Source organism: Coregonus clupeaformis, chromosome 34 (genome assembly GCF_020615455.1).
Source record: "Coregonus clupeaformis isolate EN_2021a chromosome 34, ASM2061545v1, whole genome shotgun sequence".
Taxonomy (NCBI): Eukaryota; Metazoa; Chordata; class Actinopteri; order Salmoniformes; family Salmonidae; genus Coregonus; species Coregonus clupeaformis.
The window spans coordinates 22,560,492-22,587,533 of record NC_059225.1 but is presented as its reverse complement, the minus strand read 5'-3'; the positions used below and the strand labels follow the sequence as shown (position 1 = coordinate 22,587,533).

Genomic DNA, 27,042 nt, shown 5'->3' with positions numbered 1-27,042 from the left:
CCAGTGTTTGTCTATGGAGATTGCATGGCTGTGTGCTCGATTTTATTCACCTGTCAGCAACGGGTGTGGCTGAAATAGCCAAATCCACTAATTTGAAGGGGTGTCCACATACTTTTGTATATATGGTGTACATCTGATCGTATACAAATGTAAGCAAGGTCTAAAATTATTATGTTTTAGTCAAATATTATATCTGTTTGGGATTCTTGTGGTCTACAATTGCAGTCTACAAATGATGTGTAGTTATGTTCTGGCACCCAACCATCCACTCAAGAAAAAATCGGCCCGCGGCTGAATCTAGTTGATGATCCCTGCATCATGCATAGGGATAGGCTCTACTAAGGTTTTTACTTTTTTTAACCATAAGGGTGTTAAATTACCTGTAGATTCCCGTAATGATATGGCCCCAACCATACCAGAAACTCAGAAGAAATATAAATATTTATTTCAAAATATAATAATGTATAAATGGTGCGATGATCAGAAAGAACGCATGGAGTAGGAGTTTTGGATTTTCGGGTCTACGGTTTGGGAGGTGTAGAAGGTAATGTCGTAAAGCAGAGTGTCGTAAACCAGGTGCAGGGAGGGGAGGTGAAGCGGAGGGAGGAGGGGGAGTGGGGGCGAAAGAGGAGGTGACTCTCCAACAGCATTTAGACACAGCGAAAGGATCATGGCGGATGGCCCCAGGTGTAAGCGCAGAAAGCAGGCGAATCCGAGGAGGAATAACGGTAAGTAAAACTACTCCAATTTCCTTATTTTCGTGTAGTGAAGTGGACTATATTGAGTTCTATCGAATTCTCGATTCTCCGAAGACTTTGGGACCCCCGGAGTCCCGTTTTTAGTGGGTCAAAGTGCTGGAAAGTAGCAAGTAAGCGCACAATTATAGCCCTCTGTGGTGTACCGTTATACCTGGCTCGCGACTCTCCCTCCGCCTAGCGGTTGAGTGTACAACCCTGGACCGTTATACGCACCTAATCCCGTCCCTGCACTCGCTTTTGTTCCCCGTTCAGTCCCTTTTCGATTTTATTTTAAATCCTCTTTTCGTATTTTTAGAGTTTTCAACTTGATAGCTTGTGTCACCTTCTCTCGCCTTTAATTTGGCTAGCTTTCTAAAACCGGTGTCTGTGAAAATAACCTTACCTGGTTGTTTTTGCGGACCAAGGGTAGTTTGTCGCCTTCTTTATCAATATAGAAAATAGATTGATGTTCTGAATCTGAAATGAGTGAATATGTGTACAAGTTGTATTTCCTCAATGCACTTTGGAAAAACTGAACTGTTTCTGTCGCTTTTCTATTCGTTGCACGCACCGTAGCAGGTTGCGCGAGCCATGATAGGACACTGTTGCTACATCGTGGGCTCGGGCACACCACCCAAGCATTAGAAAATGTTTTTAATGTGAAAATTGTACTGTTCTGCTGCTTGATCTTCTATTCAAATACATGCCGTTATGTTATGTACCCTACATATGCTACTTTCTCTTTTATTTTTCGTTGTAAATGATGTGTAGTGAAGATGCAGGCTTTCTCACAATTGACAACGGCAAGTGTGCATTAACAAACATTCGAAAAGTTATTGCTAAAATAAGTAGAAAATATGTAGATTAAGATAAGGTTGCTATATAATTAATAAACAGAAATGCAAATGAACGTCGAACTAAAAAACGTTGTTTCTGTAGCATGCATTGTTGGGTTATGTTTTAGAGAATGGGAAGGATATCTCACGCGCTGTGCGTGTGAACAAGGCACAACCTATATAAGGAATGTGCGTTTACATCCACAGTCGCGCGCTGGGAATTCTGATTTTATAGGTTTGGTGGCGCGGGAGCGAAACTTGCAGTTGGAACCAAACTGTTCATCCATAGTTTTTGTTTGTGTTTTGTGTTTTGTGTTTATGGTTAAAAAGGCTGCACTGTAGGGTTGGCTGGGTAGCCAGTGCGTTTTCTCCGAATCGTTTTTTTCTGGCAGTAATTTAATCAATTGAATAGTGGAGTGCTTTATCTGGAAATTATATTAAACCCGACTTGCAAAGATCATACTCTTCGGGGTTGCTTGTCATTCCGTTATGCTTTTTGTAAACCCATATCATGTGTTCTGACGATATACTGTAGCTGACGACATGCGTAGCCTATAGCCTCATGCAAGTAGTCAGCATAGCAGCGCAAGTGGTCGAGCCACCCAGCGGAGCCTGCCGGAGTATAAGGACATGTTTACCTGATCTGGAAAACGGGGCTTTGGTGTTTCTAAACACCCCTCTGTCAAAACAAACTTTAAATCTAATTTCGGGTGACTGAATACGCTGAGTTAGAGAAGGAATCGTCTCACTGGAATCTGTCTTGCCTTTCCAAAGCAGTGGAGAGTGCTGCAGCAAATGGCAACTTGTGCAGGTAGAAAAGGCAACGGGTGTCTGTAGGCGCGGCATGCTGTCATCATGTCAATTTGTTGTGAATTTTCTCATGGAGGAGTCGCTTGTTGTGCTTACTGTCATTGTTTGTCATTTTATAATACAAACCTAGGCTATTTCGTGTGTGCCTTGTCTCTTTGCCAAGTTGTTGATCACAGATCCGTGCATGCCATCATGTTAGTGCTCAATTGACGACGGTTAATTTGTGCCTTCACACTTTATAGCGGAGCTGTTCTAGCCTGCATTTGCGGCTCATTCATGGTCCGTCGTGAATATCTACTGCATTCGAGTCACCTCAGAGAAATAAAGACGCACCTGGTAGGTGCTAACAGATTATAGAATTTGTGCACGGTTTAATATGAGTAATTTATATAAAATTCTAGAAAATAATTGAAACGTATTATTTATTGACATTTTTGCATTATTTGTTTTCCTTTTTACACTTATTTTAATTTATTCACTTATTTTCCATTTTGTGTAAATTACCTGTCACTGTAATATTGCCCATTTGATGTTCATTTAAAAAATAAAGTGAGTTAGCCTATGTTTTATTCCTTATGTTATCTAATTTAGCATACACACTGCATATCAAGAGGGAGATCAAAAGGAAACCATTGTAGCCATAGTGATGTCTTGATCTTGTGACATGGCAGGAAGCTAAATATACAATACTATTACACAGAGTTACTAAATTTGAAGGCATTCTCCTCAACCAACCAGTGACTATCTTACCTCAACTGTGTTATGCTGGGTGTTCTGCCTAAAAGTTGGTTACCAGGTAAAAAGAAAGCCCCTTTAGAGGGGTAGTGATTTGATTGCTTTGGGACAGGACAGGGGGGCTATCTGGTGGTTACTGAAACCAAAAGGTGTTTGGCGCCAGCCCTGTATTGGTTGTCTTACTGGGCCTGGGCCTGACAGAGCAGAGCAGGCTGAGATCAAGGTGAGCCCCCCTCACAGCTGGAAACATGGAGGTGCTAACAGCCAGCCAGCAGGCAGGACAACAGGTGTTTGCAATCTGTGGGACACTGTCTCCACTGGCTTCCTTGGTCACTTCTATCCTGACCAGGACTAGTCCAGATCCCATCAGGAATAGGAACTCTCCATATAGATATTTATTTGAATTGATCAAAGGGTCTCTCTCTCTCGCTCTCTCGCTCCCTGTGTCACTTAATCATCCTACAGAAAAGGAAGAATGGGTCTGTGGGTCTAGTTTTGGCTTCCGTAAAGCCGTGTGATGTAGCAGAGGATGTTTATTTGGCTGGTAAAACTATAATTAGTGTTCTGGACTAATTTTTCCCCCTAAATAATATTGAATGTAACCACATGCTGTAAAGTTGTGTGAGAACAATAAAGAAACACTGTGGTTAAGCTACAGTTCTTAAGAAAATAAGATGTTTTGGCCATTCCAAAGGTTTCAGGGGGAGAGGGGTGGTGTTCTGTGGGCCGGCATGGTTCTTTAGTGTTTTAAAAGCCATCTGTTAACATTTAAAAGGTCTACCCCTGGTGAGTGGAGTTTAGCAGAAGAGGACATTTTCATTTATCAGTTCTTTAACTTTTGAGCAACTTCCTCTGCTGCATATGAAAGTGCCAAGTCAGAGGAACATCCCCCGCCCCCTCCTCACCTCCCCCAGTCCTTTATTCCGGGGGAAGACACAGTCGCCAGGGGTGCTGTTGCTTACCCCCTGACCTAGGCACCCATGTGTGCCTCCACTAGGACTCCACTTTCCCCCCTGTGCCATTGTCGGGTCCCTTCCAGCATGTCCAATTGTGTTTGTGTTTAAGTCCCTTCAATGAAAGGATCCCAAGGGGTAAAAAAGCATGGGGGTTGGCTCTGGACTTTAGACTCCTCCTCCTACTCCCTCAATCCTCTCTCCCTCCCTCCCTCCATCCCCCTGACCAGTACAGCCCCTCTGTCCTGTTGAGTTTGGTAGGGGAGGGAGGAGGGAGAGGGAGGAGGGGAAGGGGGGAGGGAGGAGGGAGAGACAAAGGGGGGAGTGGCCGTGAGAGCTGGCAGGGAGAGATGACACTGAGGTGCTGCTGGAGAGGAGAGCCAGTAGGAAGGAAGGTGGAGACTCACTCTGTCAAACACAAATGACCGCTCCCTTTACATGAGAATAGTCTGAGTGTTTCCAATGGAAAGGAATGCAGAGGATTCATTTTGGGTAGTAAGGCAAACTAAGAAATCAGCTATGACAAGTTAACAAAAAACCTATAGTCGAGGTATTGGCTTTACAGCCCTCTGAGGTTCTGTCTTGTGTCTTGAATAGGCCTAGTCATGTTTTCTTCTTTTGTAATTTTTATGTCTCCACGCGTTTTAAAATGTTTGATATGAAATTCTAATCTCTACACCATTCAATGCACCATGTCACACATTTCAATGATTTCCCAGCAGACAATTCTGTTTGTGCCCATAATCTGATGACACTCAAACCCTTTCCCACTGTTGTTGAGGCAGCTTAATGTTTAGCAAGCTCCTATAGAGGCATTGCATTACCCTATAAAAATGTGCTCTCCCTTCCCTTAGAAAAGCAGTTTTAAACCCCAAGTCAGTTTCACTAACCCCCTTAACTGCGCTTGGATGTGCTTTATTGGGGTTGTGTGTGGGATGAATGCTTAAATGAACCATTGTGTGTTAAAGCTTTGGTTGGAGGAAAGCCTGAGGAGAAAGAGCCTAGTTACCTTTGCAGTCTGCCCGCTCTACCACATACACTTTCAGTGGAGGAAGAAAAGGCCCATTGAGTGGGGCCGGCATGGGGAGGGAGAGGCCTTTTCACACTCTGCTTGTGGGAAACTTCTCCCCATATTGGGCATGGCCATTTGCATATGACCCATTCTCTTCCCAGAGACCCCAATACTGATGGAGGAATCTGTGGAACGCTCTGAGAATTCATCACAATCTCCCTCAGTCTCACAACACGAAATCCTTGGGTTCTGGCATTTGCATTTTTTGGGATGCGCAGCCCCTTTTTTGTTTCGGAAATGTGTTTTGTCCACACTTTTGGCCAAGCCTCCTGACTGTATCATTTAGTGTTGTGTTTTTCCTGTGTGTAGTCTAAGACCTGTATTTAGTATGTTAAACTGAGGCTACGTCCTATAACGTTCTTCAGCAGCAGGCAGGAGTCCCCCCCCATATAACCCAGATAGGGCCCACGACGGAGCTGCGTGACTGGGCAGCCTGGGCTGGAGGTGTCTGGGGGCCATGCGGGGGCCAAGGCTGAGATAATGAATGAGGAGGAATGAGGGATGGAGTGTCAATAGTGTTGTTGAAAGGACAGAAATATCCTCGAGTTGTTCAGTTGGGGGTATCGGGGGAAGGTTGGGGGTGGAGAGGGGGAGGCTATGCATGTCAGGCCCAGTGAACTGAACAAAAACATGACGGGGGGCTCAGTAGGAGCAAGAGGAAGACTAGAATAGGCTCTCCTTGTAGCAAGATCAGGTCAGGAGCCTTCCTCAGTGGCTCAGATCCAATCAGGGGACTGAGTATAAGAACTTAAAGATGGAATCTGCAGCAGGGGGAAACTGCGCCACTGTCCGCCCAACGGCCGTTGTTATTGTTTTTGATTTAGTTTAGTTGACAAAGCAGAGGTGGGGAGTGTAGAGGGAGCATCGCAGTAAAAAAAAGAGCAGTACATATGCTGCTGTTCTATCACGCGTGCAATGATGTCAGAGGGAAAAATAACTTCTTTGTTGTTGTAACATCGCAAACGGATGTGGCAGTTTCACCATTGTCCATCACAATGGAAAAAAACACATTGATTTGACCAATGGAACTTCTGCATGTAGTGTGTGCGCTCAGCTGTTTACAATATAAAGGGCTTACAGTATCCGTATCCAGCACTGGGACTGAGACTGGGGCTAGAGAACACTTTAGTGTGTTGTTATGACCATACAGGAAGTGCCTCCCACCTACACTCTCCTCCTCCTCCTCGCCTCCCTACTGGCTCCCCAGAGTGTTATAGACAGACAGGTGTGTTGGTTAGATGACCTCACCCAGCCCACGGCCTCACAATCTGTTGTGTCGATTCAAAAGAGCAAGAAATTAAATGCCTACTCCTTCCTCTCTTTCTCTCTCTCTCCTTATCTCTCCTCCCTCTCTCCCTCTCCCTACCAGGATATTGAGACAGGTGTGATAAACATTTGTCCAAAAACAAATAAAATGTCTACTCCTCCCTCTCTCTCTCATTATTTCTTTCCTCCAACCGATACCATATTACATAGAAGCAGGTGGGAGTTGAAATGATAGTCTGAAACTAAGTTAAGCTTCTACTCCTCCCTCTCCTCCTCTCTTTCCCTCCCTCTCTTTCCCTACCTGTGCCATGGACCCAACCATGTGGGAGCTGAAATGATAGTGTCACGTTGTGTATAGCTTATACCTGGGGGAGATGGCAGCTCTAAATTGCTATCCTTTGGGGGTTATACCCAGGATCAGTTAGTGACATGTCTTTTTTAATAATGTGTTTGGTGGCTGCTCTTTAGGCTGGGCTAGTCCCATTGGGAGTTGACACTACTGTCTGTTGCCTCAGCCTCCCCTCTTTTTCTCCCTCCCCTCCTGTCCACCCTCTTATCCCCTGTTCCTCAGTGTCTGTTGGTTCAGCCTCTCCTCTCCTCTCTCACTCGCTCTCTCCTTCACCTGCCTTTCCCCCCCTCCTATTCTCATATTGCCTCAGCCTCCCCTCTCCTCCCTCTCCTCCTCTCCTCCTCTCCTTCCTCCTCCTCTCCACCCCTGTTTCTCAGTGGAGCGGTTAATGAAAGGTCTGTGTTAACAATAGACAGACAGCAGGCGTTGAGCCGCCAGCCCTGATCATGCCAGCTTGTGTTTGGGCCACAAACTCATCAGGGGAATCTTTGTTCCTCACCTTTAACCTGAAAATTCATTCTCAGTTTCTCTCAAAACGTGACAATACAAAGCCAAAGGAGCAATATGGCGATTTTATGCTGACAGATCATAACGTTTCTTATAGCGCATCTTTTTGAGTCACTTATCATTGCTTATCATTATTACCCCCTGGCCTGCATGTGCTATAGCTGTGATGATATCAGGCAAGACAGGCATTGGCTGTGGTCAAAAGTAGTACACTATATAGGGAATAGGGTGCTATTTGGGACGCAGCCCAGAGGGACGTGTGTGTCAAGAGCTGTCCTAATGATCTGAAAATGTTGACAAGAGACTAAAACGGCTCCTGTGATGTCCCTGTCCCCAGGCCACAGTTAGCGACTTACACAGGAGCCACACAGTCAAGTAGCTAGCTAGCCCACTGCTTTAACAGACACCCTAGTCACCTTGTTTATTAGTCAGGCAGAAAGGAGAGGAGGGAGGATGCAGCTACGCTGTATGTCAGAGCCTGTAAACATCACAACACACAGGATTAATGAGAGAGAGAGAGAGAGACAGAGAGAGAGCGAGAGAGGCAGTAGCCTGAAAACAGAGGGAGGTAGGTAGGGAGGGGATTGGGACAGGCTGGAGGCTTGAGACAAGCATAACGTCACAGCATCGTCCCTGGACCCAGCGTCACTGAGCATGTGCAGCTGAGGTTGAGCTGGCCTGGCCCTCCTAGTGTGACAGAGATATAGTGAGTGAACAGTATTGTTTCAGCGGAGCTCAGTTTTTGAGACAGGAGTGCTCTCACATTTTGTCATTGAGGCTTCCACCCGAATGGCACCCTTTTCCCTATAACGTGCACTAGTATGGGCCCCTACAGGCCCTGGTCAAAAGTAGTGCACTTAGGCCTAATAGGGAATAGGGTGGCATTTGGGACAGAGCCTTGGTGATGAATGAGGTTGGTCTATAAACAGCTTTATAAACAGTTTATTCCCATAGCTGTTACACCACCACCACCCCATATGCTGCTTCCCCTGAAGTCATTGTTCTCTCTGCTAAGTACACCTCTCTTGGGAGTTGGTGAGCTGTAAGCACATCTCTTTGGTGTTTTTTGCCCTTCATTACTGTATTCCTGTTGAACAGAGGCTGCATTGCATTTTTTTGCTTACTGTCCTCATTTGATCAGGTTTCTGTGTGTCTAGCTACCTACCAATACTCACCTGATGTCATTGACTCTAGACTAGAGCAAAGTACACCTACCTAGTTACCTCTCCAAGCTCCACCCCTCAGACTCTCTGTCAACTCTGGGAACAGAGAACCCTGATCGAACCACTGACTACCCTTTTGACCTGTCCCGCTCTCCACACTGTTATTGTTCAGGTATTTGGCCTCAGCCTCGCTACACACGCTTCACCCACAGAGTTGGGGTGGAGGTAGAGTAGGAGTACAAACACAGTCCCACATCTGTCCTCCTCTTAGTCCTAATGGCATCATCCTGCTCATGCTCATTACTCTGGCACCGAGGTTCCTTTCCCGCTCTCACAGAGGGAGAGCCAATGAACTGTGGGTTTTAATTGATCATGTTTATAGTCATATGACACCATTAATTAGTGCTTGTAGTTGTTTGTTTGTGTGTTTGTTTGTTGTTTCCTGCTGTCGGCTCGTGGTATGTTTTGAACAGAGGACCAGGCATCATTAGGCGTCCCATCTGTTAGCCACGCGCCACTGAGCTAAAATCACATTATTTTGTAGCCTGGTAGTGGTGGTGCACTACCTCTCTCTCTCTCTCTCTCTCTCTCTCTCTCTGTCTCTGTCTCTGTCTCTGTCTCTGTCTCTGTCTCTGTCTCTGTCTCTGTCTCTGTCTCTGTCTCTGTCTCTGTCTCTGTCTCTGTCTCTGTCTCTGTCTCTGTCTCTGTCTCTGTCTCTGTCTCTGTCTCTGTCTCTGTCTCTGTCTCTCTGTCTCTGTCTCTCTCTCTCTGTCTCTGTCTCTGTCTCTGTCTCTGTCTCTGTCTCTGTCTCTGTCTCTGTCTCTCTCTCTGTCTCTCTCTCTCTCTCTCTCTCTCTCTCTCTCTCTCTCTCTCTCTCTCTCTCTCTCTCTCTCTCTCTCTCTCTCTCTCTCTCTCTCTCTCTCTCTCTCTCTCTCTCTCTCTCTCTCTCTCTCTCTCTCTCTCTCTCTCTCTGGCAGCTGCCAGGGTTCTCCCACTCCAACATGAGCAGGTGCTGCAGGCATGCAGGAACTCACTACAGCACTCATAAATAACACCTGACAAAAGTATTAGAGAGAGTAGGAAGGAGGGATAGAGAGAATGGGAGAGAGAGAGGAGAGAGAAAGAGATTTAAAGTTTCCTTTGGCATGAGAGCTAGACCAAGGAGAGCCGGGTGTGATTCATGGTCAGCTCTGTTCCTTAGCCTCCTGCAGAAGGATATGCTGCTGTTCACTGGGAGCAATATGAATGAAGTGCCTGCCTGCCTCCCTACCCTGCCTGCCATTCTCAAATGTATTTGTTCACTGCCTCCACTCCCTTTCTTCTACCAACTACCCATTAAAAATGTAAGCTATATACATTCTTTCATGCCACATCAAATTAGTCCAAAAAATACATTTTACAAAGAAAAGGGCACCACACAGACAGAGGGTATTGTCATTGAGGTATCTATTGCTGTAATTAAGAATTGAAGAGCTTCTGAACAATGCTAATTGCACGGCACTCTAAAAGTAAATTAAGTGGTCAAACAGGAATGAAATGTAATGCACACTTTAATAATCTCCCACAATAATGAATTTGTACCGCAAAGAAATGAACCCCATCAATAAAAAAAAATACAAAGTATAATGCAAGGACATGCGTTTATAGCTTAGGCTATTTCAAATCTTTATTCTGTCTTGAACCACTTCAGGACAACTATCGATCACTCATTCAGTCAATCACTTCTCTGATTGGCTACCCTATGAACAAAACCAGGAAGTCTGTAAGATTACCCAGAATGCAACCTGACAGGTCTTTATAAAAAATGGTGGATAAATGAAGGTAGTTCACTCAGGCAAGTCTACTTAAGGGGGTGGGTCTCCCATAGACAACAATGTGATAGCAGCTGGGTCTGCTCTGCTTAGTGCATTAACTTCCATTGAAACAGAACAAATTTGGGAGTGGAATGTCTTGCTTCCTCTTCCGTCTCTGGTCTTTATCTCTGTCAAAACAACAGTCTTCCTGGCCTGGGTTGCGCCTCAAATGGCACCCTTTTCCCTATATAATATAGTACACTACTTTTGACCATAACCCTATAGGCCCTGATCAAAAGTAGTAAACTTAATAGGGAATATGGTGCCATTTAGGATGCAACCTTGGTCTGGTCCTGATCAGCTAATGTCAGCAACCCCAGCACCTGTGGAAGGCAGGAACATATTTAAGGCGTCTTGTTGGGAGTTGGGAACAACATAAAAGCCTTGGGTCAGGAGGACTGGCTGTGCTGCCATATAGTTTTAAAAGCTGTGTGAACTTAGCAGAAGATAACTACTTTTGTGAGAACAGTATCAAAATGTTAGTTGTGTCAATTGAGGGATATTGCAGGAATGAGGGGTCATGTTTTTCTCAAATAGCTGCAGACACAGGTTTATAAAAGAGGTCCTCACACAGTATAGAGCTGCCATCTGTAACCTCAGAGTCTCAGTGCCTGCAGTGTTGAAGTGAGTTTTTCCTTTTCTCTTACAAAGACCTGGTGTGCTGACTGAAGGTGGTTGGTTTTTATTTAGTGAAAAAAGTTAGTCATCATTTGTTTGATAGGAAATGATCTATTAACCCTGTCACCCAATGCTGTATCAAGCCAAATTCTCACCCATTGAAAATGACACAAAGTGTCCCTTCCTCCTTTCTTTTGAGTGTGTGCCTCTGGCATCAAATGTTTCCCCAACACCAACCTGCCTTGAATACAAATGACCCGGTCCTTATTCTGCCATCTATGCTAACTGCCCCCATTCACTGTAGCGCCCTCCTGACTTCTAAACAGGGGGATAAAGATGCTTCATTCAACCAGTAAAAAGCCCCCCTGCCCAATGTGTGTGTGTCTGCCCCCTGCCCAGTATGACTGTGGCCTTCCTTGTTCTAGTGCCAGGATGTAGCCCGTCTTCCTTGGCATCGTTGCCAACGTGGCACCATGCAATCATCCATATGGCCTGCACCATGTACAATTCACTGATAATGTATCTGTGTTATGTAGGGTTATCCTATATTATAGGATATTGTTACTGTATGTAGTGTTAAGCCATTTCTACACTGAAAATAATAAAGGTTTTAAAATTGTTTTTCCTCAGCTCTTAAGGTTCTTTGGAGAACTCTTGCCCGATAAAGAACCTTTGAGTTAAGTGTGGGGTTCTTGACGTGGCATCTACAGTTCTTCAGAATTCTAAAAGGTTCATGAAATGCAGATGGTTCCCTTTCATAGCACACAGCAAATTGGCCAGTGTTAACTAGTGTTGATTTTTCAGTGTAACATTTCTAGTGTTGAGTCAAGAGTTAAATTAACACTGTAAAGAGTTAAAGGTGCTACACATAGGATTTTTCTGAATTTTTGCATTGTAATTTCAGAAAATGTCCATTTTATATCTGCCGCTAATAGTGGAATGATAGTGTTTCACAGTATTACTTAACCGCCAGTGTTGTGATTGGCTGTGATATTCACCTATTGATTTCTACCGCCGGAGCGGCATCTGTTGTCAAACTAAGAAAGCTGGTCTGACTTTGTGGCTGTGTTATGGAAATCGCTCTGTCATTTCCTGGTTGCTAGAATTCTACACTGTTTGCTCAATTTCAGTTTATGTGAGAAAACAAGCACTGAATAGTGCAGGGAATCATTGTACCATCTAAATCACTGTGAAATATATTTTCAATAACAAAACATATCGTTTTTACAGCTGTTTGAAGTAATTTTTTCTGATCCTAGATCTGTGCCTACAGTGGGGAAAAAAAGTATTTAGTCAGCCACCAATTGTGCAAGTTCTCCCACTTAAAAAGATGAGAGAGGCCTGTAATTTTCATCATAGGTACATGTCAACTATGACAGACAAATTGAGAAGAAAAAAATCCAGAAAATCACATTGTAGGATTTTTTATGAATTTATTTGCAAATTATGGTGGAAAATAAGTATTTGGTCACCTACAAACAAGCAAGATTTCTGGCTCTCACAGACCTGTAACTTCTTCTTTAAGAGGCTCCTCTGTCCTCCACTCGTTACCTGTATTAATGGCACCTGTTTGAACTTGTTATCAGTATAAAAGACACCTGTCCACAACCTCAAACAGTCACACTCCAAACTCCACTATGGCCAAGACCAAAGAGCTGTCAAAGGACACCAGAAACAAAATTGTAGACCTGCACCAGGCTGGGAAGACTGAATCTGCAATAGGTTAGCAGCTTGGTTTGAAGAAATCAACTGTGGGAGCAATTATTAGGAAATGGAAGACATACAAGACCACTGATAATCTCCCTCGATCTGGGGCTCCACGCAAGATCTCACCCCGTGGGGTCAAAATGATCACAAAATCCCAGAACCACACGGGGGGACCTAGTGAATGACCTGCAGAGAGCTGGGACCAAAGTAACAAAGCCTACCATCAGTAACACACTACGCCGCCAGGGACTCAAATCCTGCAGTGCCAGATGTGTCCCCCTGCTTAAGCCAGTACATGTCCAGGCCCGTCTGAAGTTTTCTAGAGTGCATTTGGATGATCCAGAAGAGGATTGGGAGAATGTCATATGGTCAGATGAAACCAAAATATAACTTTTTGGTAAAAACTCAACTCGTCGTGTTTGGAGGACAAAGAATGCTGAGTTGCATCCAAAGAACACCATACCTACTGTGAAGCATGGGGGTGGAAACATCATGCTTTGGGGCTGTTTTTCTGCAAAGGGACCAGGACGACTGATCCGTGTAAAGGAAAGAATGAATGGGGCCATGTATCGTGAGATTTTGAGTGAAAACCTCCTTCCATCAGCAAGGGCATTGAAGATGAAACGTGGCTGGGTCTTTCAGCATGACAATGATCCCAAACACACCGCCCGGGCAACGAAGGAGTGGCTTCGTAAGAAGCATTTCAAGGTCCTGGAGTGGCCTAGCCAGTCTCCAGATCTCAACCCCATAGAAAATCTTTGGAGGGGAGTTGAAAGTCTGTGTTGCCCAGCGACAGCCCCAAAACATCACTGCTCTAGAGGAGATCTGCATGGAGGTATGGGCCAAAATACCAGCAACAGTGTGTGAAAACCTTGTGAAGACTTACAGAAAACGTTTGACCTGTGTCATTGCCAACAAAGGGTATATAACAAAGTATTGAGAAACTTTTGTTATTGACCAAATACTTATTTTCCACCATAATTTGCAAATAAATTCATAAAAAATCCTACAATGTGATTTTCTGGAATTTCTTTTCTCAATTTGTCTGTCATAGTTGATTTGTACCTATGATGAAAATTACAGGCCTCTCTCATCTTTTTAAGTGGGAGAACTTGCACAATTGGTGGCTGACTAAATACTTTTTTTCCCCACTGTATATGAGCAACTTAATAATATAAATAATATGTCATTTAGCAGACGCTTTTATCCAAAGCGACTTACAGTCATGTGTGCATACATTTTTACGTATGGGTGGTCCCGGGGATCAAACCCACTACCCTGGCGTTACAAACGCCATGCTCTACCAATTGAGCTACAGAGGACCACACCTCTGGAGTGTAGAAACACCAGGGTCCTTATTCACAAAGCGTTTCAGAGTAGGAGTGCTGATTTAGGGTCACGTACTCACTCTTATTCATTATTAAAAGGCTAAACTGACCCTAGATCAACACTCCCAGGCCTGAGAGGAGAGGCGAGTCAGGGTTACTGGAAGCTCACTTCCTGTTGTTGATGATGGTGATGGTGCTCCCATGAGATTACCCGTGAAAGTCATATGGTCTGTCTGCATGTGTTCTAACATTGTGTGTGTGTGTCAGATCTGGTTTGCTATGCATTCCTGACCTCCACCTGAATGCTGACCTGTGAGTGAACTGTTTCTTTCTGAGGCCTCATGCCTCGTGCCTGCCACCCAGCCCAGCAGACCTGGGGGGCTGTTACTACCAGAGGTTTGGACCACGGCTGCTTTGCCCCTCAATAACAAGGGAAGTTATTTGGCCTCCACCTGACTCTCTGGAATGGATGTACAGATGTTGTTTGTGGGCACTTTGTTACATCATCCACTAATGTAAAATACCATCATACCTGAAATAATCAAATGCTTTGCTTGATCAGATTCAGAGAGTGATCCATCCAAGACTCAGTCAGATTGCATTTTTCCATATATATATTAATATAAATCTTGCAATATATATAATTATGTTATGTTATTTCCCCCAAATGGAAATGTCTTAATATGGTAAAGGCCATGGTAAGGTTTAGCATGGAGGGCACTGACTTTCCACTTAGGCCTTAATCCCCTGAGTCAAGCAGCCCCCGTGTCCTCCCCCTTGCTGGCTAATTTAAAGCAGTGCACTCTTAATCGAATGCCTGTCTAATAAATCAATTAGATCAAGAAGAATCTCCTAACTGGCTGGCGCGTGGGAACAGAACGTCTCGACGGGGAGAGAGAATGTTGCTACGCTGTTTTAGAGTCAGAACTGAAGGAATCTTACTGTATCCCCTCTATCAGCAGACATGGAATGAGTTGTCAATCAATTCTAGAATTGGAACTAAAGGAATCTTACCTAGCTACAGTATTCTCTGATTGTATCAGCAGTCATGGAATGAGTTGTAATTCAATCAATTCCACATAGCTGTATTTATAGCCTAATCATACCATATGAGTGCCCCTTTAAACCTCTGAAAAATATACATTTGTAAGGTAGCAGTACCTGTAGCAAGTTCTCAAAAGGAAGTGTGCATTTTTGCATTAACTGGGGGAAGAGGATCTTCTAATGCAAGTCTCTTGTAGGATTAGAATAATGTAAGATTATGAAGATTATGTATGCGCCCCAATTGTATGTGCTGTTGTAGACGATGAGTATATTGAGATAAATATTTAGTCATATTCCTTCCCTATAGTCCTATACCTGGATTGCTAATCTAATCTCCTATAGATGCATATTAAACTCCCAGTGCAGTCAAACATTTGATTTTCCTGTGTTTTATATATATTTCCACACTATGAGGTTGGAATAATACTGTGCAATTGTGAAAATAATGATAAAGGCCATTTTATGTAAGAGTTGTTTGAAAAGACCGCCTGAAATTTCACCCTGTTTTGGTGGGATGGAGTTTTGGCCTGCCTGGTGACATCACCAGGCGGTATATTAGTTAATAGACCACAGACCAATAAGAAAGAGAGTTCCAAACCTCTTTGCCAATAATAGCTAGTTTTCAGTTTTCCCCTCCCTACTCAGGCCACTCCCAGACAGTCCTAGCAAGATTCTTGCTTGAGAAATTGCTCTTTGTTAATAAACAATTTTTGCTTTCTTTTTTTACCATTTTAATTGAAAACATTCACAATAAGGTACTTCATTGTTAAAGCGTACATCATGATATAGGCTAGCGGGGGGCCTAGCCTGCTATTAATATATTACTATACAGATATGGAGGATTACTGTCTCTGTCTGTCTGTCTGTCCATGAAAAGGCGATTAGGTGGCGGGGGGCAGACAGATTGGATTTAATGTGTGTGTTAGACTAAATGATTGCTGCTGCATCGCAAAGCTCTCATGTAGGCAATGATCTGTGCATGTCTGACCCCCCTGTGTGCATGCACACACAAACACACACACACACACACACACACACACACACACACACACACACACACACACACACACACACACACACACACACACACACACACACCTCCCTTCCCTCATGCATGGCTGATAATTACAGCATCGTAGCACCCCTACTTCAGAAAACACAACAACAATGTCACTAGACAGATCCACATGTGAGAATGTGATTTGAAGGAGTCAGGTGCAGGAGGGTAAATCACTGAATACAGAGTTTATTTCGTAGAACACTGGATAGCGTCAACAAAATACAGGCACACAGGGAACAATATCCCTGGAAATACAAGGTACTGGTAGCTCAACCGAGCTACACTCAACTCACAAATAACAATCACCCACTAGGACAAGGGGGGCAAAGGGAACACTTATACATGTACTAATGATATGAACCAGGTGTGTGTAATTGACAAGACAAGACAAATGGAATGATGAGATATGGAGCGGCAGTGGCTAGTAGGCCGGTGACGACGAATGCCGAAGCCTGCCCAAACAAGGAGGGGAGGCAGCTTCGGAGGAAGTCGTGACAGTACCCCCCCTTGACTCGCAGCTCCAGCAGCACACCGACCCCGGCCTCGGGGACGGCCAGGAGGACGCGGAGCAGGGCGAGCCGGATGGCGACGGTGGAAATCCCGCAACAGGGAGGGATCGAGGATATCCTCACCGGGACCCAGCACCATTCCTCCGGACCGTACCCCTCCCACTCCACGAGGTACTGAAGGCCCCCCACCCGACGCCTCGATTCCAGGATGGAACGGACGGAGTACGCCGGGGCCCCCTCGATGTCCAGAGGAGGCGGAGGGACCTCCCGCACCTCAGACTCCTGGAGCGGACCAGCCACCACCGGCCTGAGGAGAGACACATGAAACGAGGGGTTAATACTGTAATCGAGGGGAAGTAATGACCTATAGGTGACCTCGTTGATTCTCCTCAGGACTTTAAACGGCCCCACAAACCGCGGGCTCAGCTTCCGGCAGGACAGGCGGAGGGGCAGATTCCGGGTCGAGAGCCAGACCCGATCACCCGGTACGAAGACGGTGGCGGTCAGCGTTGGCCTTCTGACGACGCACGGCGCGTTGGAGGTGAATGTGGGCAGCGTCCCACGTCTCCTCCGCGCGCTGAAACCAGTCATCCACTGCAGGAGCCTCGGTCTGGCTCTGGTGCCACGGTGCCAGAACCGGTTGGTAACCCAACACACATTGAAATGGCGTTAGGTTAGTGGATGAGTGCAGGGAGAGAGATCTGGGCATATTCGGCCCATGGCAAGAACACCGACCACTCCCCCGGCCGGTCCTGACAGTAGGACCACAGGAACCTACCCATATCCTGATTTACCCGTTCCACCTGCCCATTAGACTTGGGGTGGAATCCAGAGGTCAGCCTGACCGAGACCCCCAGACGTTCCATGAACGCCTTCCAGACCTTGGATGTGAACTGGGGACCTCGGTCAGACACTATATCCTCTGGTACCCCATAGGGCCGGAAGACGTATGTAAACAGGGCCTCCACAGTTTGCAAGGCCGTGGGGAGGAGGCGGCAGGCCTTGAAAAAGCGGTCCACAACGACCAGGATGGTGGTGTTACCTTGGGAGAGGGGAAGATCAGTCAGGAAATCAACACTTAGATGAGACCATGGTCGTTGTGGAATTGGTAAAGGTTGTAACTTACCCGCTGGGAGGTGCCTAGGTGCCTTACTCTGGGAGCACACCGAGTAGGAGGAGACATACACCCTCACGTCCTTCGCCAAGGTAGGCCACCAGTACTTTCAGGTCAGGCAGCACACTGTATGACCGATACCTGGGTGACCAGAGGAGGGTGACGTGTGTGCCCAGTAGATCAGACGATCACGGATAAGAGCAGGCACGTACCGCAGCCCAGCTGGACACTAAGGTGGAGATGGATCTGTGCGTAATGCCTGCTCTATATCCGCGTCCATACTACCGGCGCCACAATGCAGGAAGCCGGGAGTATGGGGGTGTTGTCTCTGGGCCTCTACTCTGTGTCACACAGCTGTGACAATGCGTCTGCCTTCACGTTCTTCGTACCCGGGATGTATGACAGTGTAAAATCAATCCGGGTGAAGAATGGGGCCCACCTGGCCTGGCGAGGATTCAGCCTCCTCGCTGCCCGGATGTACTCCAGGTTACGGTGGTCCGTCCAGACGAGGTAAGGGTGTTTCGCCCCCTCGAGCCAATGCCTCCACATGGTTAAAGCTCGGACAACAGCCAACAGCTCCCGATCACCAATGTCGTAGTTCTGCTCCGCCGGGTTGAGCTTCTTAGAGAAGAAGGCACAGGGGCGGAGCTTGGGTAGCGTGCCCGAGCATTGAGATAGGACCGCGCCTATCCCTACCTCGGACGCATCCACCTCCACTATGAACGGTAGTGATGGATCGGGGTGGACCAGTACCGGGGCTGAGGTGAACAGACCCCTCAGTTTCCTGAAGGCCAGGTCAGCCTCAGCAGGCCAGCGGAGCCGGGACGGCCCACCCTTCAACAGTGATGTAATGGGAACTGCGACCTTGCCAAAGCCCCGGATAAACCTCCGATAGTAGTTGGCAAATCCCAGAAAGCGCTGCACCTCCTTAACCATGGTGGGAGTCTGCCAATTACGCACGGCTGAAATGCGATCCCCCTCCATCTCCACCCCTGAGGTGGTAATGCGGTATCCGAGGAAGGAGACGGACTGCTGGAAAAACATACACTTCTCTGCCTTGGCATAAAGGTCATTTTCCAACAGTCGGGCCAGCACTTTGCGAACCAGGGACACATGCTCGGCGCGCGTAGCGGAATACACCAGAATGTCATCGATGTAGACCACTACACCGCGACCAAGCATGTCCCGAAACACCTCGTTCACAAAGGACTGGAAGACGGATGGAGCATTCATCAAACCGTAGGGCATCACCAGGTATTCATAATGCCCTGTGGTTGTGCTGAATGCTGTCTTCCACTCATCCCCCTCCCGAACACGCACCAGGTTGTACTTACTCCTGAGATCTAATTTGGTGAAGAAGCGCGCCCCATGCTTTGACTCGATCACTGACGGAATGAGGGGGAGAGGATAACTAAACCTGATCGTCTCCTTGTTCAGTGGTCGATAATCAATGCACGGGCGCAGACCGCCGTCTTTTTCTTCACAAAGAAGAAACTCGAGGAGGCGGGTGAAGTGGAGGGACGTATATACCCCTGGTGCAGGGACTCGGTGACGTATGTTTCCATAGCCACAGTTTCAGCCTGCAACAGGGGTACACATGACTCCTGGGAGGTACAGCGTCTACCCGGAGGTTTATCACGCAATCCCCCGCCCGATGAGGTGGTAACTTGGTAGCCTGCGTCTTTGAAAACACGTGCGCCAAATCGAGGTATTCGGGGGGAATGTGCACGGTGGAGGTACTGTCTGGACTTTCCCCCGTGGTTGCACCAATGGAAACACCTAGACACCTACCCTGACACTCTCGTGACCACCCCGTGAGAACCCTCTGCGGCCATGAGAAGGTGGGAAAGCAGGGGACTCAATAATAAAAAAAAGTGATCTGCTCACAATGAGTCTCCTGGGTAATCATGGTGACTGGTGCAGTAACTTCCTGAACAAACCCGGACCCTAATGGTCGACTATCAAGTGCTCTGATGGGGAGTGGAATGGATAGGGGAACCAATGAAATACCTAGACGGCATGAGAATGCCCTGTCCATAAAGTTCCCAGCTGCGCCTGAATCGACTAACGCCTTACACTGGGGAACTACCATGTGATCGGGAAAGTAGATGGGTAGGATACAGTGCGCAGCAGAGGGCTCTGAACGAGTGTGGGTACCTGGGGTGATGCGAGAGTGCCCTGCCTGCCGCCTCCAGACCCAAAAGAGCGTTGACGACTCCATGTGGTGTACTGTCGCTGTCGTCCTCCGCTTTCTCGGATGGCGGCTCCACCCAGCTCTATCAGCTCGGGATCCGAGTCGGCCGGGGTGGGAACGAGCAGACCCCTTCCAGTACGTCCTCTGGCTGGATAGCTCCAGTTGGAGGAGAAATCCTTGGCAGAGCACCGCCGTCCCGTCGAACTCCCGTGGTCGGGATATCTGGATCCCTCCGGGTGCTGGGGTGTGGGTGGCTGGATCCGGTTGGCCAGCTGGTCTCGACAGATCGGGTCCTCTCCTCTCCAGGCATTGGACGACCTGAAGATCCCGATCCATCGCTTCCCCCAAGCTGGCCAGCATCGTGGAATGCTCCTGGACCCGTGCCACAACTCCAGGCATGCGCTCCTCTCCCGCTGACTCCATAGTGACGGGTGGGTGATTCTGTGAGAATGTAATTTGAAGGAGTCAGGCGCAGGAGGGTAAATCACCGAATACAGAGTTTATTCCGTAGGACACAGTTACGCTGGATAGCGTCAACAAAATACAGGCACACAGGGAACAATATCCCCGGAAATACAAGGTACGGGTAGCTCAACCGAGCTACACTCAACTCACAAATAACAATCACCCACAAGAACAAAGGGGGCAGAGGGAACACTTATTACATGTAATAATGAGGGGATATGAACCAGGTGTGTGTAATTGACAAGACAAGGCAAATGGAATGATGAGATATGGAGCGGCAGTGGCTAGTAGGCCGGTGACAACGAACGCCGAAGCCTAACCGAACAAGGATGGGAGGCAGCTTCGGAGGAAGTTGTGACACCACATGATGCTATTTGGGATGAAGCTATGGTCTGGCTTCCCCCTAAATAATGCCTGTGACTCAGCATCCCTACCTCCTTTTGAAAAAAGGAAATAATCTCCAGAGACGTATTTATTAAGTCCTGCTTCCTCCCAGTGAGTGGCCTGTCTCTCCTAGACCTCCCCACTCACCCTGCTCTGCTGTAGGCCCCCTCTCTCCTATACCTCTCCTTCTCAACCACTCACCTTGCTGTAGCCAGGGAGGTTTTTGACCTCCCCCTCTCACCCACTCACCTTGCTGTAGCCAGGGAGGTTTTTGACCTCCCCCTCTTACCTTGCTGTAGCCAGGGAGGGTTTTGACCTCCCCCTCTCAACCACTCACCTTGCTGTAGCCAGGGAGGTTTTTGACCTCCCCCTCTCACCCACTCACCTTGCTATAGCCAGGGAGGTTTTTGACCTCCCCCTCTCACCCACTCACCTTGCTGTAGCCAGGGAGGTTTTGAACTCCCCTTCTCACCCACTCACCTTGCTGTAGCCAGGGAGGTTTTTGACCTCCCCCTCTCACCCACTCACCTTGCTATAGCCAGGGAGGTTTTTGACCTCCCCCTCTCACCCACTCACCTTGCTATAGCCAGGGAGGTTTTGAACTCCCCTTCTCAACCACTCATCTTGCTGTAGCCAGGGAGGTTTTGAACTCCCCTTCTCAACCACTCATCTTGCTGTAGCCAGGGAGGTTTTGAACTCCCCTTCTCAACCACTCATCTTGCTGTAGCCAGGGAGGTTTTGAACTCCCCTTCTCAACCACTCATCTTGCTGTAGCCAGGGAGGTTTTGAGAAAACAGGCAGACAGATCACTAAGGGAAGATGCCTTTTTCTTTTTTTGGTTGTATGTGTTTAAGTGCATACACATGTAGTATGTCAACCTCCAGATGTCCTCCAGATAGGCAACGTGTGGGCTGTGCCCTTTACCTAAGAGATACACACCATGGATGTGTATGTGAGTGTGTGTGCGCTTACAGTATGTGTTCGTTTGTTGATGTGTGTATTTTCTATCTCTGTGTGTGTGATTCCCACCTTTTGCCCGAGTCTGTCCCGAGCTTGTTTATCCCCAAGGGCGCCTCTTTGTAAAGCATAGGAGGTTTAATCATCTCACTGACACATGTCCTCGTTATCACCCTAGATTAATGAGCTCTCCATTAATGAAAAAAGCAGGAGTTGCTAACCTCCCTCCTCCCTCTCTCCTCCACATGTTTAACACCAGCCTGGAGGAGAGAGGGAAAGCACGGAGGAGGCAGAGAGAGAGAGATAAGGGGGGGATATAGAGAGAGAGACCCCGTAGAGAGAGAGGAGGGAGTGACAGGGGGTATAGAAAGAGGGGAGGAAGGAGAGAGAGGGAGAGAGAGGGGGAGTAGGAAGATGATGCTTAGCTCTCCCCAGGTGGGATGACATCACTCTGAGGGAGGTATGATGTCTATCAGCTCTGTGTTTATTATCCATGAGAGAGAGGGTGTGTGTGTGTATTACTAGCCCTTAGTGTCTTTATGTCTGGACACAAGCCTCCAATCTCTCTTTGTATTCAGCCATCTCTCTCTCTCTCTCTCTCTCTCTCTCTCTCTCTCTCTCTCTCTCTCTCTCTCTCTCTCTCTCTCTCGTCTCCCTCTCTCTCTCTCTCTCTCTCTCTCTCTCTCTCTCTCTCTCTCTCTCTCTCTCTCTCTCTCTCTCTCTCTCTCTCTCTCTCCCCATCTCTCTCTTTCTCTCTCTCTTCTGCTTTCCCCCTCTCTCTCTCTCTCTCTCTCTCTCTCTCTCTCTCTCTCTCTCTCTCCGTCTCCCTCTCTCTCTCTCTCTCTCTCTCTCCCCCCTCTCTCTCTCTCTCCCCATCTCTCTCTTCTCTCTCTCTTCTGCTTCCTCTCTCTCTCTCTCTCTCTCTCTCTCTCTCTCTCTCTCTCTCTCTCTCTCGCTCTCTCTCTCCGTCTCCCTCTCTCTCTCTCTCTCTCTCTCTCTCTCTCTCTCTCTCTCTCTCTCTCTCTCTCTCTCTCTCTCTCTCTCTCTCTCTCTCTCTCTCTCTCTCTCTCTCTCTCTCTCTCTCTCTCTCTCTCTCTCAGTATTGTTGAATGAAAATCCTATTAGTCTATTGTTGAATATCCTTTAGCTTTATGTATCCAGTGTGCTGATGGCTGAGTGAGGTTTCCTATGTGACAAAGCCAGTGTGATGACAGATAAGGACTGAATCCCAAATGGCACCCTATTCCCTATATAATGCACTAGTTTTGACCAAAACCCCTGCTCAAAGGTAGTGCACTATATAGGGAATAGGGTGCCATTTGAGAAGCAGCCATAGCCAGTGGGTTGATGGATAAGGTGTGGATGAGACAAGGAGAGACGGGTGGCAGGTGCAGCTAACGGGGAGTGTAATCATCAGATACCAGAAACCAGCAACAGGAAATCAAGGTTGTCATGGCAACCTGGCGTTATTGATTAAGTGGTCATCTCTGAGCTCATGCTGCAGCCAGGGACCCTGGTGGAGATGGTACTGGCAGACTGTGTCCTTTTACAAGCAGAGGATAGGGGTACAGGAGGAGTGATGCACTGCTTTCTGTCTCTGAGAAGGGGCTCAGAAAATGTTTACATCTGTGGACTAAAAGGCCCTAGTCCTCTCCCTCTCTACTCGTCTCTGCAAAAAGACTCTCTCTCTTTCTTTCTTTCTGTCCCTCTCTCCTCTCTCTCTCTGTCTCTCTCTCTCACTTGCTCTCTCTCCTCTCTCCCTCCCTCCCTCTATCTCCTTCCTTCTCTCCAGTCTGTGTGTCTCTATATAAGGGTGTGTGCTGAGACGTTTCATTGGGTGTTTCCACAGCATTAACTCACATGGTTCAGTCTGATTTATGGGGCTGTGGCAGACATGGACAGTTTGCTTTTCCATTTTACTAGAATAGAGAACCACTCGACCAGACCAGCCCTGCCCTGCATGACCCAGTGATTTAGGGCCATTGCTGTAAATGCACTGATCACTATGTAGCCTGTAGGTTGTAGCCTATATTCATAATTAGCTGATGGAGGTGTGTAGCCTACATATTTAGAATATTTCACAGTTTGGATGACTTGACAGTTGACACCCTCATGGTATCTTCTTTCAGTGCAAGCCAGATCTTCTCCCCTCTCTCAGGACAGGCTCACTGGTCATCTCGCCCAATCCCAAATCCCTACCAGATGTCTCTCTTCTCCCACTCTCACACCCAGTGCTTTAGTCACGCCTGGCTCTGGCTGTGGAGTGCTAGGCTATAGGACACTAAGACAGTGTTTAATGGAGGAATGATGTAGCCTGCAATATTCTGCCAGATAACAGCTGGGCAGAAGCCTGAGGGGACATGGGGGAACAATGAGGAGGAAGGTTAAACCCCTTCTATACTGCTCTCCCTCTCCCTTCTCCATTCTTAACTTGGTATAAATGGGTCTTCACTGTTGGGGAGTTTGCCCTACAATATCTGGGGTGTTGAGGCTTTCTCTCTGTTAGAGAGAATTTAATCCTACATAGACAGACTTCATGATCATGCGCGAACTCGCTATGCGAGCTGGAGAGGCATGGAAATTGAGGCTAGAGAGGCAGAAGTACTCCCTTGTGCACCACTCAAAGAGGGGATTTCCTGCTATCCTTAACACAGGCCTACTGTGATGATCACCCCTGATATAGCCCATCTTTCTGATTTATCCCCCCTTCAGGGGTGATAGAAGATATCAGCACAAGCTCCTTCTCCTTCCCCCTAGTCAGGAGTGGTCTCACTCTCCTCACACCCCCTCCAGTCACACTAGACTAGAAAACAGAGCAGCTCTCTGTCCGGGGCTCCTCTGTGTGACTGTTAACCCATGACTGCTGGACTGACTACCAGCCCCTAATACAGTTACTTCCTCAACAATGCTGAGAGATGGGTGTGAAGGCTGGTTGAAAATCCCCCCAATGAGTCACTCACTTCAGGAATGACTAGAGAGCTGAGTCGTAGGGAGAGTGCCCCCTAGAGAATGGAGGAACAACAACACCAGTAGGGTCTAGATCCACATCAATGTAAACAGAGACCTATGTCTGTCTCCTAGACCACACTCTAGATGCTTGTGAGTGTGCATGGATAGTTTAACATTGTTGTACATTCTGAGCTCAGTAGCACAGCCCTGTTTAATGACGAAATGTGTGACTCAGCATTCATTAGATGTAGACAGCCAGACAGCATTCTCCGGGAGGCCAGAATGGAAGCCAGCCAGCCTGTCGGTCACTCTGAGGACGGTAGGTAAAGAGGTTGGTGTAAATGGCCAGAACATCCGAGCACTGCAGTCTAGCCAGTGTGTCATTTCCCATTAACCTGGGCCAGGCCTGAGTGACAGATAGACAGCTGCACCTACGTGGGTACCATTTAGCCACAGTTATCTTTGTCACGGAGGATATAAGAGATTCTGCCTTACATGTTCATTTTTATAAAGTATGCAGCTCATCTGTCTGCGTTTCGATGAATGTGTGTTCCTTGGTGTGGAAGCTGTGTGTGTGTGTGTGTGTGTGTTTGTACACGTCTCCCAGAAATCCTCAGCTGAGGTTCCTAGAGGAATGGAACTGAGAACGTCTGGGTTGTAGCTGTGAGATTAAGTGAGAGGGTCCAGTCTGCCCAGTCAGTCATTCTCCAGAGAGAGAGAGGAGCCGCCCGACTGCAAAGGAATGTAAACAGGGGAGCTAAATAAACTGCTGTGTGGGGTGGAGGAGTGCTCTGGGGAGAGAGGGAGAGGGGAGTAACAGAGAGGGAGGAGAGGGAGAGAGAAGGAGAGAGACTGGAACCCAGGGAGTTACTTCAGACCGGTGACTGTACACTGAACCTGAGGGAGCATGGAGCAGGAGTTATGTTTTAGAGCACTAGAGGAGTGAATATAGATAGATAGAGGAACAGGGGCCTGTAGAGGGACAGCCGTGAGCTCTAACTAGCTGCACCCTTCCTTCCTCTAAACACCTTATCCTCACCCTAAAATAAGATCCTCTGACAGACATGTGACACCTTGTCTTGTGACACCTTGTCTTGTGAGACCTTGTCTTGTGAGACCTTGTCTTGTGACACCGGCCCCACAAGTTCTCAAATACTCTCACCCCTTTGAAGTACCATAATGTTAAAACAAGTTCCCCACAGATGATAGGTGGCAGTAGTTTATATATCTAGAGGAATACCCTTACTGATGAGTAACCTTGCCTGAGACATGAAGACTTTGTTACCCTTTAGTTCAGCGGGCTAATACAGTCTGGTGATAGCTCTGGTTGGTTGGGCTTCAGAAACAGTTGGCAGACATTACATTGTAGCCAGAGGTGAGGTTACTCTGCTGCCAGAGATGTCACAGGGAGAATCTCAATTGCATACTCCTCGCGTCCTCTCTCCTCTGTTCTCGCCTCCTTCTCAAAACCCATTGGAAGAGAAGGTCAAAGGGGAGGGACCTCTGTCTTTCTCGAAAAGAACAGAGGTGTTTTTTCTTTCCTTTTCTGTTCTTTTCCCTTTTTCTGCCTTTTTTTGTTGACCTTTCTATGTGGAGCTCTTTTTATTTCTTCTCAAGGTAGATCATAGACAAAGGCATACAAATTATAGGGCCTAGACCCAATGTCAACAAGCCTCCGCTCTCTGTCTCCCTTTTCAGAAGGGCATTCTCTTGTAAGGTTCCTATTTGGCTATGGTTTCTTTAGAAATGGGTCTCTGCTTCAGTCTGCTGTACCAGTTTGTCTTGTTCTGTTCTGTTCCATCCATCCACTTTTCAATTTGAAGTTTTTAAGGAAGTTAAAAAGTTGTCCCTTTAAAAATGAATTTATCTGCTTCAGTTTGTTGTACCATTAAACTATGTTATTTTCTGCTGTTCTATTCCATCCATCCTGTGTGTGTGTGTTGGAGGTGATAAACACTACTGTCAGACCTGTCAGTGTCTGAGACTTCATCCTTTATTCATCCCCATTAAAACAGCAGGAGAACTGCCTTTGCTGTTGTTGCTGTACCTCTCTCCATTAGACAGGAAAATGCCCACAGTGAAGTACATTATTGATATGTGTTGAGTGGAGGAGAGGAGAGGAGGATGAGGAGAGGAAGGGAGGATGAAATATGCATCATGGTGGTTCTCTTAGGGCCCCACTGAGTCGTGTTGGGGACAGGAGGGCCCCAGTGGACACTAGTGTTAGACAACAGAGTTTTTGCTATGGCTGGAGAGAGCCAGGCAATCTCCTCCCACCTCCAAACTCCCATACCAACATGCACTATGCATGACTTGCCATGTACGCACATTTCAGGCACTGATGGACAAATTTGAAATCTTTGAATTAATTAGGCCTATGAGTACAAGAAACAATGTCTTCTTTATTCAGCTTACAAATGGATAAGCTAAAT

The 27,042-nt window shown here is 47.0% G+C and overlaps 1 protein-coding gene across 1 annotated transcript in view; it reads left to right on the top strand.

Annotated features, from left to right (window-relative positions):
• Positions 1 to 663: 663 nt before the first annotated feature.
• Positions 664 to 27,042, top strand: part of LOC121549547 (zinc finger E-box-binding homeobox 1) — a 72,317-nt gene continuing 45,938 nt past the window's right edge. Inside the window, exon 1 of the mRNA XM_041861346.2 lies at positions 664 to 728. Within this exon, the coding sequence (XP_041717280.2) occupies positions 671 to 728 (58 nt within the window). The 5' untranslated portion in view covers positions 664 to 670. The remainder of the gene's footprint in view (positions 729 to 27,042) is intronic.